Genomic DNA, 16512 nt, shown 5'->3' with positions numbered 1-16512 from the left:
TATATATATATATATATATGTAGATCCACTCTTGGTCTTGTACATATGTAAAACAAAGCTATGGGAAGAATATATGGCCATTTGAGATGAGTTTCGGCACAGAGTTTCCCCACCATAGTCTTAAGTTCCCTATTCATCTCCTCCATCTGACCTGAACTTTGTGGATGATAAGGAACATGATATTTAGGTGTGTAAAAAGTGAAATTTGGGGAATGCCATTCTAAATATATATATATTTCTATGGACAAGGGAAATGTATCAAAACTACATTTCCCGTGATCCAACATGGTCCAACTGATTTCCGTTTCCGAAGTCTTGATGCTGGGGAGAGCTTAAATCTCCTGGGTTAGGAGGGAGTGGTCTTTTTGGCGAGTAGGCGCTTCTGGAGGCGGCAGGTTTGAATGCTTACAAGCGCGTGGTCTAATGATTTTATCTATCAGCATGGCTTTAATTAAAATACTAATTTATATATTTACAAAAGCCTTAATCATTTTTCATACTTATCAGGTGTTATTCCTAGATTTTCATAGACTCTTCTAAGGATATCCTGAGTAAAATGAGATCCCTTACCAGAATCTATGGTTAGAAGTACACCAAACCTAAGCACAATTTCTTTGAGTAATACACCACAAAGCTTACTGTGTTGGTATTTGATGGAAAAGCTTCAGGCCGTTTAGTCTATCAATAATCACAAGACAATACTTGTATCTTCTAGCTTTAGGCATGATGATGTAATCAATTTGCAAACTCTTGAATGGACAATATGCTAAAGGTCTACTACCTAAACCTTTCTTTTTTAAAGCACTTTGGTTGAATTTTTGGCAAACAGAGCGACTATTACAGATCTTATTTGCAACAGTACTTATTTCTGAGGCAACCCATTGCCTTTTCATGGAATCTACAACAGCTTGTGTACCAAAAATGACCTTTTGTGTGAATGGCTTGACACGAATAGGTATATAAGTCTTTTGGTAACAATTATCTTCCAGTATCTGGAAAGCAAAGGTCTTTTGAGAATCCTCATGGATGGGAATTGAAAAAAATGCAGAGCATAAATCTACTGGGGAAGTCAAGGAGATGGAAATATCTGTATGTCCACCACACAGATAAAATCCCTATCTCAACCTGAAACTTCTTAGACTTGCTAGAAGATCTTGTAGTTAATGTCCAAGGCACAGCTCCAAAGTTCAGAGATACCACAACCCCACAGGTTCTCCAGAAAATTGCCCAAAACCAACTCCCAAAGCAAAATGCCAGCTCAGAATCTCTGTGAAAGTCCCTTCTGCCAGCATTCCAGGTTTGGAGTTTTAAGCTCCTGCCAGCTTTGCCTGACAAAGTCTGCTCTTTACTAAAATAAATCCTACATTTTCTCTACAACAAGGCCCATTGGTCTTGACAGTATATTACCTGGCTTCCTCTAGGAGGTGATGTAGCTCTGGATTTGGAAGGTATCTGAGAGTCCAATTCTTGAAACTCAAAGCTCCTACTATGTGCCAGGCACTGATCTAAACATTTGGGATACAATAGGTGCAAAACACAGTTTGTCCCCCCACGTAGCATACTTTCTAATGGAGAATAAAATACACACAAATACCTGTAAATACACAGGATTGATGGGAAATAATTAATGAGGGGAGCAACTAGAAGAGAGAAGGTCTAGGAAAGGCTCCTCATAAAAGATGGAATTTGAATGCAGAAGGTAGGGAAGTCAGTAGACAGAGTAGAGGCAGGAGGGAGAACATCCCAGGCAGAAAAGAGAGCCATAGAAATGGCTCTGAGAGGGAGGTCAGTGGCTCAATGGATAGAGTGCTCAGTCTGGAGATGGGAGGTCCTGGGTTCAAATCTATCCTCCCAGTTGACTTCTCCTTATCACTCTTCTGCCTTGGAAACTATACTTCGTATTGATTCTAAGAGAGAAGGTAAGGATTGTAAATGGAAGGTACATATCTGGGCTTATCTGCTAAGAACACCTAGAGTGGATGCTTACCAAAGATGTATCTCTCAGAAACTCCTTCTGTCATAAAGCTTCTGCTGCTCTGAGGTCAGCTTCCTTCAGCCAGCACTGCAAGGGAATTCCTCATGTACTCTTTGACCAGGAGTACCTTTGGAAACTTGGGATGTCCAGGGAAGCCTGTTTTCCCATATTATTATAATTATAGTTAATCTTGGAGACATATTAAATTCATAATTATTTATTTGAGAGAGAAATGAGTTTATTTAGAAGGTCTCTGATTTAAGCTGTAGAAGCAGAATCTTAAGCTTTGCCATGTAGAAGTGGTCTGTAAAAATGAGCTAAACCCTCCTTTCCCCTCCTCCTTCCCTTGCCTGATAGTTTCCCTTCACACAAGCCACTTGCTGCACATCCCATATTTCCCCTCGCCCCCTTCCTCCTCTGCTGGGTTCTGGCCTTGGATCCCAGGACCATCACAGCCTCTTGCTCCCCCTCCACAGTCCTCTCTGACTCACCCCTCCCTTTTGTCCTGACCTTGGGGTAACTGTGTCCTCCTCTGGTCTGTAAACAAAGAAGGCCAGCTGTCTCCAGTCCAGCCTGTTGCTTCTCACCCCTCCTCTGTCATAGCCTCAGCATGTATCGAAAGCGCTATAAACTGGCTGTTATCTTTCCTTGGGGCCTAACCTCTTTGTAAGCTATTCAGGGAGTTTGAGAAGCTCATTATTCAGCCCCTCCCTGGAACACCCTTAGACTACCCTAACTGGTCAATGCCTGATGAGATGGTTCAGCCAACCCTCTGAAAAATACATCCTCTCATTCCATGCAATCTGTGAATTAAATGAAGGAAAAGATGGCACCAGAGAAGCTTCAGAGGTTTCTTTCTTCCTGCTGAGTCCAAGATCCTTTCCAAGTCTGAGGCTCCCTGTCCCTTCCTGTGGGTAGAGTATTACCCTGAGGATAGGGGAAGGCTCCTGGGAGCTCCTGAGCCCTTCTCTCTCACTTAATTCCGCAAAGGTGCACAAAGAGGAAGTCTCTCCACTTTGGGGCTCCCATCCCAAGAAGGACCAGTCTGGCCCAAGCAGAGGCGCTAGATCCAGAAGAAATGGCCCCCGGGACCCAGAGACCTCCATCCTAGAGTTGTATAGTCCATCCCCAGCCCTGGCCAAGCTCCCCCCACATAGATTCAAGTAGAACTAAGACCTCTGTCTTTCCTAAGCCCCCAAGGGTGCCATCACTGCTAGCTGTCAGTGTGACCTCAAAGGTCATCCACAATCCCTGTGTTTTGGGGTTTTCCAGGGCTTTTATAGCCCTGCCTAGATGAGCCAGCCCAGGTTCCAGACAGACAGGTCCAAGAGCTGTCATTTATTTATCCATCCTCCTTCAAAGGGGGATGGCTGTGTCCCACATTTCCAGGGATGGCCCAAGGACAGTCTCTGCTCAAGAACTCTAGGACCCGGGGTTTGGACAGGTCAGTCAGGCCTGCCAGAGAGGCCTTGGAAGAAGTTTGGGGTGAGAAAAGATTAGGACACAGAGAGGAAAAGGTAGGTTTTGAGCAGAAGAAAAAGGATGGGAATTCTGGGTGAGGGTTAAAAGGTCTGCTTTTCAAATATCAAACTATCAGGAATTTAAAGAGTGTACTTAACCCACAGAAACTTTAGGTCTTTTCTTGTCCCGTTAAAATCATGTACCTTGAACTGAACAGGATTATCTAACCTGTGGCTTTCTCAATATTTTTCATTTTGGTTCCTTTTGGAGGAGGAGATGCAATTAAGGTTCTAGTCCTATAGATACAAATATAAGCAACAATGCCTTTTAGGGAATAGATTTCTTTAACCCCAGGTGCAGTGATTCCACAAATGAATTAACTTACTAGAAACTAATTATAGTCCAGTTAAAACAAAAACCTGAGTGAGGTGCAAAAAAACCTCAATAATGCCCTATTATATATAGAAAACTGCATATCTATTGAGTTACCCATAGTAAAACATACTTTGCTGTTGACTACATTCAAATGGAAAGATATTACACAAACTCTCCTTACATTTAGGAAGAAGGAGATATTTAAGGGATTTCCTCTTGTATATGGTTGGCATGAACAGACAGTCCAATGATGAATTCATTTGGTTGTGTGGGATACAGAATGACCTCATATCAGACTGAAAAGTCACATCTTACAAGCTGCATTATGCTGCTACATTTCCTTGGCCACTTTCTCTGATTATAGAAATTTTCCATCAAAGAAAAAGCACATACAAGAGTATAACCATATTAACACTGAGACATCAGCCTCAGTGCATAGAGGGATTCAACACTATTTGACTTTAGGGAAGAGTTAGAGGTGTCAATAGATGTCAATGTCAATTAATAATTCTACTTTATAGCCAAACTCGGGAATGATCAGGTGGAAAACATTCCTATTTAAAAGGAAATGACAAAGTGGGGATCCTACTCTCACATGGGCTTAGAATCATCCCCTTGATTTCTGCCAGATAAAGATCTCAACCTGTGAATGTTTGGAATCACATTCCTTCTGAGTAACTGGTGGATTTTCTCTGGAAAAGTAGGTAGATTACTGACTTCATAATCAATGATTCATCAGACAATTATATCTGAACTCATGACTCAATATATTAGTTGCAGGCCCAAAAGCTTTTACTTCAAATGGCAAATCTTATGAATCACAACTTAGAGCAAAATAATTTCCCAGGATTCACACTGTTGCATAATTTCTAATCATAGGTATGTAAATAATAAACAAAGCCTCTAAGCCATGAAGAAAGATAGGTTTATTGTCGGGGGGGGCAGTCTCATAACAAGGCCAGACCTCTGGTCAAGACCAGAAGGACCTTGAGCACTGTGGGAGACTTTCTTTTATACCCCCAAAGAATTTGACAAGTTTTTATACCCGTACAAAAATAATTCAGGTCAGTGATGAAAACAGAGAGATATGGATTGGTTGAAGCAATTAGGAAGTACTTCTCATGGGCAGGTGAAAGGGAACTTTTACTCCCTTTAACTTAACCAATCAAGTACTTGGAGTGCTTTATTCTTTTAACTTAGTCAGGAATTTGAAGAACCTTTTACTAAAAGAAGGTCACACTCTCAGAGAAAGGAACAGGCCAAGAAGTAGATCCCACAGGCACAGCCCCCTGGGCAGTGCTAGACAAATTAAAAAACTATGATTGGTTCCTGAGATGTGATGTGCGAGAGCTGTTAGGTGGAGAAAAATGCTCAAAAGGTAAGACCCAACAGGAAGTCTGGGCATTCGATTCCGATTTGGATTCTTGTGGACATTCTGATTCGAACTGACACACTGACTGATGGAGTCTCCAACATTTTGACTCATTAAGAATTGCATTCTAATTTCAGATTCAGATTGTGATTGCAGCATTGCTGAATTCGGCTGAAGAAGGAAGTTTACTCAGGTGAGACTCTTGCCTCCTTGGCATAAAAGACTGTCTTTTGTAAGGCTCAGCATCTTTGGGTTGAAGACTCCTCTTTGGAAGGCACGCCAAGAACGGCTCTGTCTCTTTGGAGTTAGACGCTCTGGTGAAACATTTGACTGAAGAGATTCCTGCAAACTTCTACATGGAGCCTGGAACCTTGCCCAGGTGGTGAGCTGAATATCTTTGGAGAGGACTTAGGGCATTTAGTTAGTCAACTCCCTCTCTCCTTCCTCCATTTCCCTTTACTATCTCTACCTTGCTGTAATAAAGTTACTAGCAGTCTCTTGACTTAAGAGTTAATGTTTATAAATTGTGAACACAACAATCTTTTTAACTCTTAAATTTAATCAAACCAATTTTAACTATTATAGGCAGAAGAAGTCATTTGACAATGATTTAAGATTATCACTTGATATATCTGGGGGGGAGCAGATGGTCTTGGGCTAATGATGCATAAGATAAGAGTGGGTGGGATTGAGTGGTACCTGGTTCTGAATTAAAGGTCAGGCATCATGATGTATAAGGTGCCAAATATAGCAACTTTGAAGGGTAGGTCTGACACTAAGGCCTATATTAAAGCAGTTATTTATATAATTCAAAACCTTAATATTTATACCAGAATATTCACAAAAAAGCTACTGAAATCATGGCTTATGCCAACTATCTTGCAATTACAATTATGATTATCTCAAGCTAAAATCTAATCCTCATGTAAGGGAGTAAGGGGATTTTTCTCTCACATATAGAGAAGAGATTTCATTCTGTTTTATTTGTTGTTTTCTTTGATTTTCTTTATTGTTTTCTTTGTTTTTTTATTTGATTTTCTTTAAGTTAGAATTTTAGTTTTCATTTTATTTGATTTTCTTTAAGTTAGAATTTATCCATGTATAAAGATTAATTCTTAGAAATCACTGCTGTACGACAGTCAAATGACTATATTATCAATGATCCCACTTCTTTATTAAAAATCCCATAACCCAAAAAGATCTGGTTTTGCAAGGCTGATTGCTTTGCCCATTCAATTGACTTCTTAAAGTCTTGTAAGTTTACAGACAAAATGTTTTTGCTTTGAACCTGTCCATAAAAATAATCATCAACTCTTTTATTTTCTTTATTCTCTCTTTCCATAGTTTAATCCTTACAGAATCTCAATGCTCTATATTAGATCTAACATAGAGGATTTTACACCAGACTATCACAATTTATTTATCTGGGAGTTTTCAGGGACATGGACTTCCCCTCTTTTAGTCCCTCCAATGTTTTCCTTTTTGGTAGTAAGAAATACATATTTCTTGAATTCCAAGGAAAATAATTGCAAAATAGAAAAGAGATTCAGAAACGACAAATACTAACAGGCTGATTCCCAATTCATATAATTTTTCCTTTTTCTTAAGTCAGAAAAGGGTTAAGAAATCTGCAGACAGTTTCACTTTTTAGTAATACTCTCTCACATCCGTGTTGATATTTTAAGAAACAAGGTGCACTTGCACACCTCAAATACCCTCTTATTACTTCATCAGAGGGGTGAGACTTTTGCTCAGTCCCAGACATCAGTCAACTGCATTATGAACCTGAGGCCTTGGATAGGATGGATGGAACAGTACGGATCAGGTCCTCTATCCCTTCCACATCATCTCCATTCCCTCTTAATTTGTACATTTGGAAAGACCTCCAAGAGTCAGCAAAAAAAACAAGAAACTAATCAGTGCCAATTAACTAGGCAATGACTAAAACAACTGTAATAGATGAATGCTGACAAATAATGAGGAAAAATTATAAGCATTAGGATTTTAGACAAAAAGTCCTTATCAATGTAGTATTTTTTGCACGGTATGAAATTTGGGGTATTTAATGAGGTCTCATCTTCGGGACAGTCCATGAAGACTGGGAGACAGCAAAACACCTTTCCTAGTGAAATGAAGACACTGAATCAACAGCATAATGTGCCCAGAGTATAGTCAAATATGAGCTCAAAAAAAAGCCCTTCCTGTAATCATTTCCTATACACCCCTTTATTCCAGAAAGAATATTGTTCACCACTGATCATACAACTCTTAAATACTTTATAGAGTCTAGAGGGATTTGAATGAACACAAAAGATTTGATCAGGCCTTTGGATGAAGACAAAAATTGATCCAGAAAGAAATGATCACTTTTTGCAGATGATACGATGGTATACTTTGAGAATTCAAAAAAGTCAACTAAAAAGTTAGTAGAGATAATTCATAATTTTAGCAAAGTTGCAGGATACAAAATAATCCTACATAAATGATCAACATTTTTATATATTTCCAACAAAAATCAGCAGCAAGAGTTAGAAAGAGAAACTCCATTTACAATCACTCTAGACCAGTGATGGGCAAATTTTTAAAGAGGGGGCTGAAGGAAAGGAAATGCTCATCTGTGAGTCTGTTTCTAAGGCAACTCTTTTGAAGTTTCATTATATTGTATCCTACTCATTGTATTCATAAGATTAGGAAGAATGTCAGCAGGCTGGATAGAACATTTCAGGGGGATGCATCTGGCCTGTGGGCAGTAGTTTGTCCATCACTGCTCTAGACAATATAAAATATTTGAGAATCTTTTTGCCAAGACAAACTCAGGAATTATATGAACATAACTACAAAATACTTTTCACACAAATAAAACTATATCTAAACAATGGGAAAAACATCAATTGTGCATGGGTAGGATGAGCTAATATAATAAAAATGACAATTCTATCCAAATTAATTTACTTACTGTTATATTGAATCTCTGGGAGCCAGGAGTTCACACTGTGATTGACAGGTGGATCTGTTGGATGTCGGAATGTTCCCAGAGAGGCGTGCGGACACAGGAGAGGGCAGCTGGCCCAGGGGGGGTATAAAACCACCCTGGCAGCCCTGGCAGGGATTCCTTTCTTTCCCTGAGACCTGAGATCAGTGGATTCTGGTCTTTTGTGGGATTGAGACTTGCAGGATCAACCTTGCAAGCTCCTCCTGTTTGTTCCTGTAACATCAACGTGTACCCAGACCATCATCTCTGATTCTACTGCCCTAGATAGTAGGAAATCAATCATCTTAATTATCTAGGTTTCCCAGGGCCCGGGAGGGATCCGGGAATTGGGCAGGAGAAGAAGAGGGTGGAAAGGGGTGGATATCTCAAACTGGTTAGGCATATCATCTAGTGAAGAAGAAGCTGAAAGATTATACAGCAGTTTGCCTACTCTGGTGTGGCTGTGGCCAGGCTGTGCCAGAGAGAAGCTAACCATCCTAATTCCTTTACTTGCCTACAGTTTAGAGATTCATCATTATCATTTTAATCAGGGTCTCCCAATACCTCTATCCAATCCCATTATCCTTCTTTGTTAAATACAATCAAAGTTTTAAAGTACCTTCCTGAAGTGGTTTTTCAAAGCTTCTTTGGGAAGGGAGAGCCACAGTCAGATAACAATGTTACCCAGCTAAAGAGCCCATTATATAATATCAATTAACCTCAGGTGGGTCCTGAAGGGATATCATCCATTGACCTAAAGGATCCTGCCTGGGCAACCGTTATAAAGGAGGGAGGTGTCATCCCATCCTCTCTCTATACTTCATCTACATACATCTAGAGGAGTATCATTTATTATAACATTATGCAGTATTATACCTATCAAACTAACAAAAACCTTTTTTAAAGAATTAGAAAAAATTAAAAAAAGTTCATCTGGAAGAACAAAAGATCAAGATATCAAAGGAACTAATAAAAAAATGTGAAGGATGGGGGCCTAGCAGTACCAGATCTTAAACTGTACTTAAAAACACTGATCATCAAAACGATATGGTACTGGCTAAAAGACAGAAGGGTAGATCAGTGGAAGAGCCTAGGGGTAAATGACCACAGCAAGCTAGTGTTCCATAAACCCAAAGATCCCAGCTTTTGGGACAAGAACTCACTATTTGACAAAAACTGCTAGGAAAATTGGAAAACAATATAGGAAAAATTAGATTTAGATTAATTTCTCAAACCTTAAACCAAGATAAGTTCACAATAGGTATGTGACTTAGTAAAAGTATAAGTAAATTAGAGTGATGTGAAATAGTATACCTGCCAGATCTATGGGAAAAGAAGGAAATGTAAGACCAACCAAGAGACAAGGTACATTACAAAATGTAAAATAAATAATTTTGATTAAAAAGTCTATATCAGTTATCAAGTCTTTCCAGGTTTTTCTGAGCTCCTCCTTCTCCTCATTAATGATAAAATAATAGGATCCCATTACAATCAGATGCCACCATTTGCTCAGGCATTTCCCAATTGATGAGTTTCCTCCTAATTTCCAATACTTTTGTCACTCCAAAAAGAGCACCTTTAACTGTTTTGCATTTTTAATATATATATGTGTCTTTTTCCTTTTTGTTTTTTAATGCCTTTTTGACATAGTTCCAAATTGCCTTCTCCAAAATGGTTGAATTAGTTCACAAAACCTCCAATAGTTCATTCCTTTTTCAATCTTCTCACATCTCCTCCAAGTTTTGTCACTTTCCTTTTCTGTCATAATAACCAAGCTAATATATGTGCCTCTGACTTGTTATCATTTGCACTTCTCCAAATGAGAATGATCACCCTCCTCCTGAAGAAAACACAGAAACTTGAGCACAGTCATTAGGTTTTGTTGCACTACGAATCCTCTGATATGAAGTAAGAGATGATCTCTGGCTGAAAGCATTCCTAACAGGGAATCCATCTGGAACTAATCTTTTTAGAAGAAATTTTCTCCTACTCAACAAGCTCTGGATTCTCCATTTCAATGTCTTTCTTCATTCATGACAGGAATAAGATTTCCATTTAAAAGGAATTCTTGCTTGGGAATAAGAGATGATTGTTGCCTGAAGGCCTTACCACATGGATCATACTCCTAAAGTTTCCTTCTAGTGTGAATCCTCTTATGTTAAATAAGCTAAGAGTGGCAACTATACGCTCAGCCTCACTGATGAGGTTTCTCTCCAGTGTTGATTATCAGACATGAAGCAACAATGGAAAATTAAGAGAAGGACTATGTGAATTTATTACATTCATAAGGTTTCTTGTCAGTGTGGATTCTTTGATGCTTAGCAAGATCACCCTTCCATGTAAAAGCCTTTCCACACTGTGTACATTCATAAGGTTTCTCTCCAGTATGGATCTTCTGATGTACACCAAGAGAACTACTCTGTGTGAAAGCCTTTCCACACTGTGTACATTTATAAGGCTTCTCTCCAGTGTGGTTCCTCTGATGTGCAGCAAGACTCGCCCTGTGTATGAAAGACTTTCCACACTGTGTACATTCATAAGGTTTCTCTCCAGTGTGGAATCTCTGATGCTCAACAAGATAGCTCCTCCGTCTGAAAGCCCTTCCACACTGTTTACATTCATAAGGTTTCTCTCCAGTGTGGATTCTTTGATGTGCAGCAAGATCACCCCTCCATATGAAAGGCTTTCCACACTGTGTACATTCATAAGGTTTCTTTCCAGTATGGATTGTCTGATGTATAACAAGATAACCCCTTCGTGAGAATGCTTTTCCACATTGTGTACATTCATAAGGTTTCTCTCCAGTGTGGATTCTCTGATGCTTAGCAAGATTACCCCAACGTGTGAAAACCTTTCCACACTGTGTACATTCATAAGGTTTCTCTCCAGTGTGGATTCTCTGATGCTCAGCAAGAGAGCTACTATCTGTGAAAGCCTTTCCACAATGTGTACATTCATAAGGTTTCTCTCCAGTGTGGATTCTCTGATGCTTAGTAAGATGACCCCTCTGTGTGAAAACCTTTCCACACTGTGTACATTCATAAGGTTTCTCTCCAGTATGGATTCTCTGATGTACAGCAAGCTTACCCCTCTCAGTGAAAGTTTTTCCACACTGTGTACATTCATAAGGTTTCTCTCCAGTGTGGATTCTCTGATGTACAGCAAGCTTACCCCTCTCAGTGAAAGCCTTTCCACACTGTGTACATTCATAAGGTTTCTCTCCAGTGTGGATTATCTGATGTCTAACAAGATAACCCCTCCGTGTGAACGCCTTTCCACACTGTGTACATTCATAAGGTTTCTCTCCAGTGTGGATTCTCTGATGCTTAGTAAGGTTACCCCTCTGTGTGAAAACCTTTCCACACTGTGCACATTCATAAGGTTTCTCTCCAGTGTGGATTCTCTGATGTCTAACAAGATGACCCCTATGTGTGAAAGCCTTTCCACATTCTTTACATTGATAAGGTCTTTCTCCAGAGTGGATTATTTGATAGGAACCAAACTCAGAGTTCAGACTGAAAGGTCTCCCACCTCTATTACTCACAGAAAGCATCTCTACATGTTTACTTTTTGCATGTCTTGTGAGGTCTAAACTTGAGCCATAGTTGATTCTCCCTAGGTTATCTTGATACATGGGTATTTCAAGAGGCTTCTCATGCGACTGATTAAATTCTACTTTTTCAGGAAAGCATATCGCGTATTCATTATCCATACAGCGGTCATTTTCTGCGGTCAATTTCACATACTGATTTAGGACTGAATGTTGGCTGAATTTCTCTGCAACTTCATTAAATTCACAGTCACTCTTTGGATTTTTATTTACCTTGATATTAGAGTCACAGATTTTTCTCAAAATGAAGTCACAGGGACCTTCATTCATGGTTCTTGGAGGGCCAGATCCTTCCACAAAAAGGCTCAGCTTTGTAGACATCTCTTTCACTTCAAAATTAGTCTCTGCCTCTGAAGAAAAAAATAATGATTTAAACACAAAACAAAACAGGACAAACACACACACACACGGAATAGAAGTTCTTTCCTCTGATGGCAGTTAAGTAAATTGATTTTTATTCTATTTCCCAAGGCCAAAAGGAGTTTTCAAACTTAAATGAGCAGAACCAGACTTTGGATACACCATTTGGTCATAACTGCAAGATGGAAGATTTTAGAAATTCTTTCACATACAATAACAATGAAACCTCACAACAGATTTGTGATACAAACAAGACCAAGACTCTCATCATACTTGACAACTCATGTCATAGGTAAAGGAATGGAGAAATGACTTTACCAATTTCCCTGCAAGTAAACAACTCAAACTCTTTGCCTAAGCATGCTTTGTTCATGGTACTGAACAATTTTTGTCCATTGCCCTTTCTTCTTTCCTTTAAGGTCACTCACTGATTAATCTTATAACATTTAAAAGCAAGAATCAAGCAAGTTACTGCAAAGAATAGTCCAATATTAAAAGTGAACTATCTAGAGATTAAACTAGATAGAATGGAAACTCAGAATGAGGAATTACTCAAGGTTAAAGTGACAATGGCAGAAAGTAAAGAACATGAAGCAACTAAATTAGAGGGTACAACTAAATTAGAAATGGAAACTGAAACATTAGAAAGCACACCAGCCTATGTTTCCTTTAAGGGAAGTACCTGTAGTGTCCTCAGAACATGTTATAGTTAATATCATGTGCCACAAAAGGTTTAAACAAGCTGATATAAACAGTTTGAAGAAAAATACCCCCAAATATGAAGAAGAACCAATGGGAGTTGTAAAGCAGTTCAATCACTTAATTAAGTATTACAATCCTTATTTGGACTTTGACATCCTTGCGGATGAATTATTGACAAAGAGAGAGAAACAGCAAATTACAGAGAACACTAATAACAACCCTCAAATTGCCTATTAGCCAACTGAGGATCCTGGTTGGGAAGTTAACTCTGTTGCAGGGTACAGAGACTTAACTATAGCCAGGAAGGGAATAATTGAAACTATGAGGCAAAATTCCTAATGCCCAGGAGCCTGGTCTAAATTTGAGCACCTAAAGCAGGGAGTGGGAGAGACTCCCTCCACTTTCCTCAATGAAATCATTGACTGTGCTGAAAAATGGGTTGAGTTGGATATTTTAGCAGAGGAAAACATACATCACATTCGCAGGCAGTTTGTGAAAAATGCATACCCTGAGATCCCAAATTATTTTTGGAGTAACTGTCCAAATTGGTTTGATATGGGTCTTGATGAAATTCAGAGAATTGCTTTCCATGTTTTCCAAGATAAGAAAGATAGACAATCAGAAGAGAAAAAGGATGTAATTGATAACTTAACCAAAGAAATCAGAGAGCTTAAACAAAAACTGAAATCCAATGAAGTGCAGGAAAAAAAGTTACACTAAGTACTTTTAGACAACCCAGAAATAACTACAACCCCAAACAATACAGACAAACCCCCAGATGTGTCCTTTGTGACAGACCCTGTCATCTCATGAGAGAGTGCAGATTTAGGGAACAATTCTTTGAACAAAACTTCAGAGGAAAATGAGGAAATAGGTTTAATTGCTTTGATGGATTCAGGCAAAATGGATATAGAAATTATGGGTTTAACAACAGATTCAATAATGGATTTAATAAAGCATTCCAGTATGGGAGACCAAGCTACCCAAAATTATTTTGATACTGGATGCAACCATAATTCACAATAAACCCCAGACCTGAATACCATGGAAGACTATATCAAAGCAGGTGTTCATCCAAAATATTCCCAAGTAGTTGGTAAGAATCCCCAAAAAACACGATATGCAAAAAGGTGCAATTTCATTATGAAGGTGTGTTAAGACTGGGCAGTTAAAGATGTAGTACATGGAGAAAATGGACTAGGAAGTATGGACAATGAAATAAAAACATGAAAATGACAGAGATCCTAAAAACATGGCAAATTAGTTCAAGAGAAATCAATGAAGAATTAGACAATGAAGAACAGGGACAAAAGTGTTGAGTTTTTCTGATCCTAGGGTGTTAGCTCCTGTAATACCTGCCCATTCTCCAAAAAACAGAACAGAACCCCATGTAACCCTAAAATAGGAACCCAAGTTCATGTATTAGGAAAAGAATCGAGGCTGTATTGCTCACCTGTGAAAAAAGCAACAGCGTCAGAAGAGATTACATCAGACAACATGGCTGCAGGCAAAAAGGCATCAAAAGAAGAAATTATTCAAGAAGAAGAATAAAATGAGGACAGAGATCAAGATCAAGACAAAGTAGAAGACAACAGAGAAGAAACAGAAGATGACAGTGGAAAGGACAGTTGAACTGTAAGAAAGGCATTGTAGAAAAAATCAACAAAGAGAAGAGGAAGACAGACTGATGATGGACAAGAACTGAAAGATTTTTTTGCCACTCTAACACACTTTCACTATAGTTGCAAACAAGTAGCATAGGAGGTGACTGGTAAGTATTCACTACAAAATAACACACACACACACACACACACACACATATATATAGTGAGAGAGAGAGAGAGAGAGAGAGAGAGAGAGAGAGAGAGAGAGAGAGAGAGGACATATTTCTCACAAACTCTGCAACATCATAACCAGGTGATGAGTAGTCATGGAAATAAATGAATACAGATAAATCACCTTGGGAAAATAATGATTCTAAGCACTAAAATAATGAGATCTTATCTCACTGAAACATTTTATATGTTCCTAGGAGATAACATCAAGAAAACATACATATCCTTCAAAAGAAAATCTTTAAGGTTTTCTGAGACTATCTTAAAGGGGGGGGAGTTTATTTTCCTCCTGCAAAATGTAAATAGTTTGGAAATACTATACAGTCTTTAATATGATTTATACATAATATAAACACAGGTGCAGAAAGTATACATATCAGTATATTTCTATAGATGTGTATATAGCTAAATTGTTGAAGTTTTGATTTTATTAGTATGGCAAGTTAATTGTGAGTTTTAATGTAGCGAGTTTTGGTTTTCTGTATTAGCAATAGAAGGTCTTAGCATAGTAAAAAGTTTCATTTGAATTGTTCAAATAGGATTTGTAAGATGCAGTTTGCATGAGTTTTGAATAGCTATTATTTTAGATAGGCTTTAATCTTTTGTAAAACATAAGTTAAATTGTTTTTTTGTAACTGTATTTTATTGTTTCATTTTGCATTTTGAAATTCTGTAATTGTATGTTTTGCATTTATATTTATACAAGTATGTTTTCATTGATTATTTGTTTTCATTAAAATTTTCTTTTCTTTGATTTATATTCCTAGTACAGGTTAGCATAGATAAGGTGTAGGAATAAGAATAGGATAAAATAAGCATAAGATAAATGCTATTTTTTTGGAAATATAATAATGTTAGATGTAGCTTTAGAATTACATAGAATAGCATCATACAGGAGAGTTTTTAACTCTCCATATGACATTAGAAAATAATTCTCATTATATTAGAGATAAGACATAGAGAAGCTGGCTTGAGAAAGAATTGGAGTCTGAAAGATCTGAGACAGTGTCAGTTTAAAATGTTGGCAGTGTGTGTATGTGAGGTTTAACGGTTTTTCTGTGACAGTTACCCTCTCTGGGTGTGACAGTTGGCAGAGTCACTCACAGGGACTCTCTCTCCTGTCTGAGGTAGAAGGACAGGAGGGAAAGACTTGAAAGAACTAAATGTTTTCTTTTTCCAACTTGGGAAACATTAATGACTCATCTATTACTGTTTTTATAGATTGTTTGAATTCTGAGAAGACCAAAGAAAGATTTGGTCTTTTGTTTGAACTCTGAGTCTGCTAAGGCTCAGAGTCCTAACTTCATTCTTACTGAGACTCAACCAGCTAGCCATTGTTATTTTTGTAACTTGGAGGCGAACTTAAGAATTATAAGGATAACAGTGGTAGTTTATTTAGAATAGTAAAAATTTGGGTTAGTTAGATCAGGAAGGATTAGTGTAGCATGTGGACACAGGAAAATCAGTTCCTTGCGGAACCAGGGAGTTTTATTTGGGTGGAGTTAGAATCCCTTAAGAGTTTATAACAAGTCTTTTTAGCATACTTGAGCATGGCCCTGAAAGAAGTTCATTTATGAGCTTCACTTCACTTTATCACTGAAGATACTTTGATTACATCTATCAAAAGTATCTAAACAGTTTTTTTTTCTTTTTTCTTTTTTTTAAACCCTTGTACTTCGGTGTATTGTCTCATAGGTGGAAGAGTGGTAAGGGTGGGCAATGGGGGTCAAGTGACTTGCCCAGGGTCACACAGCTGGGAAGTGGCTGAGGCCGGGTTTGAACCTAGGACCTCCTGTCTCTAGGCCTGACTCTCACTCCACTGAGCTACCCAGCTGCCCCCTCTAAACAGTT

The 16512-nt window shown here is 38.4% G+C and overlaps 1 protein-coding gene across 1 annotated transcript in view; it reads right to left on the bottom strand.

The window, feature by feature from the left end:
• Positions 1–16512, bottom strand: part of LOC123240721 (zinc finger protein 420-like) — an 87171-nt gene that overhangs the window by 57398 nt on the left and 13261 nt on the right. Inside the window, exons 4-5 of the mRNA XM_044668439.1 lie at positions 14280–14327; positions 10419–12114 (exon numbers count right to left, since the gene is read on the bottom strand). Coding sequence (XP_044524374.1) covers positions 10419–12114; positions 14280–14327 — 1744 coding nt within the window. The remainder of the gene's footprint in view (positions 1–10418; positions 12115–14279; positions 14328–16512) is intronic.

This window comes from Gracilinanus agilis, chromosome 3 (assembly GCF_016433145.1).
Source record: "Gracilinanus agilis isolate LMUSP501 chromosome 3, AgileGrace, whole genome shotgun sequence".
NCBI classification, from domain to species: domain Eukaryota; kingdom Metazoa; phylum Chordata; class Mammalia; order Didelphimorphia; family Didelphidae; genus Gracilinanus; species Gracilinanus agilis.
Note: the sequence above shows the minus strand (reverse complement) of the source record. Positions and strands in the feature narration are given on the sequence as shown.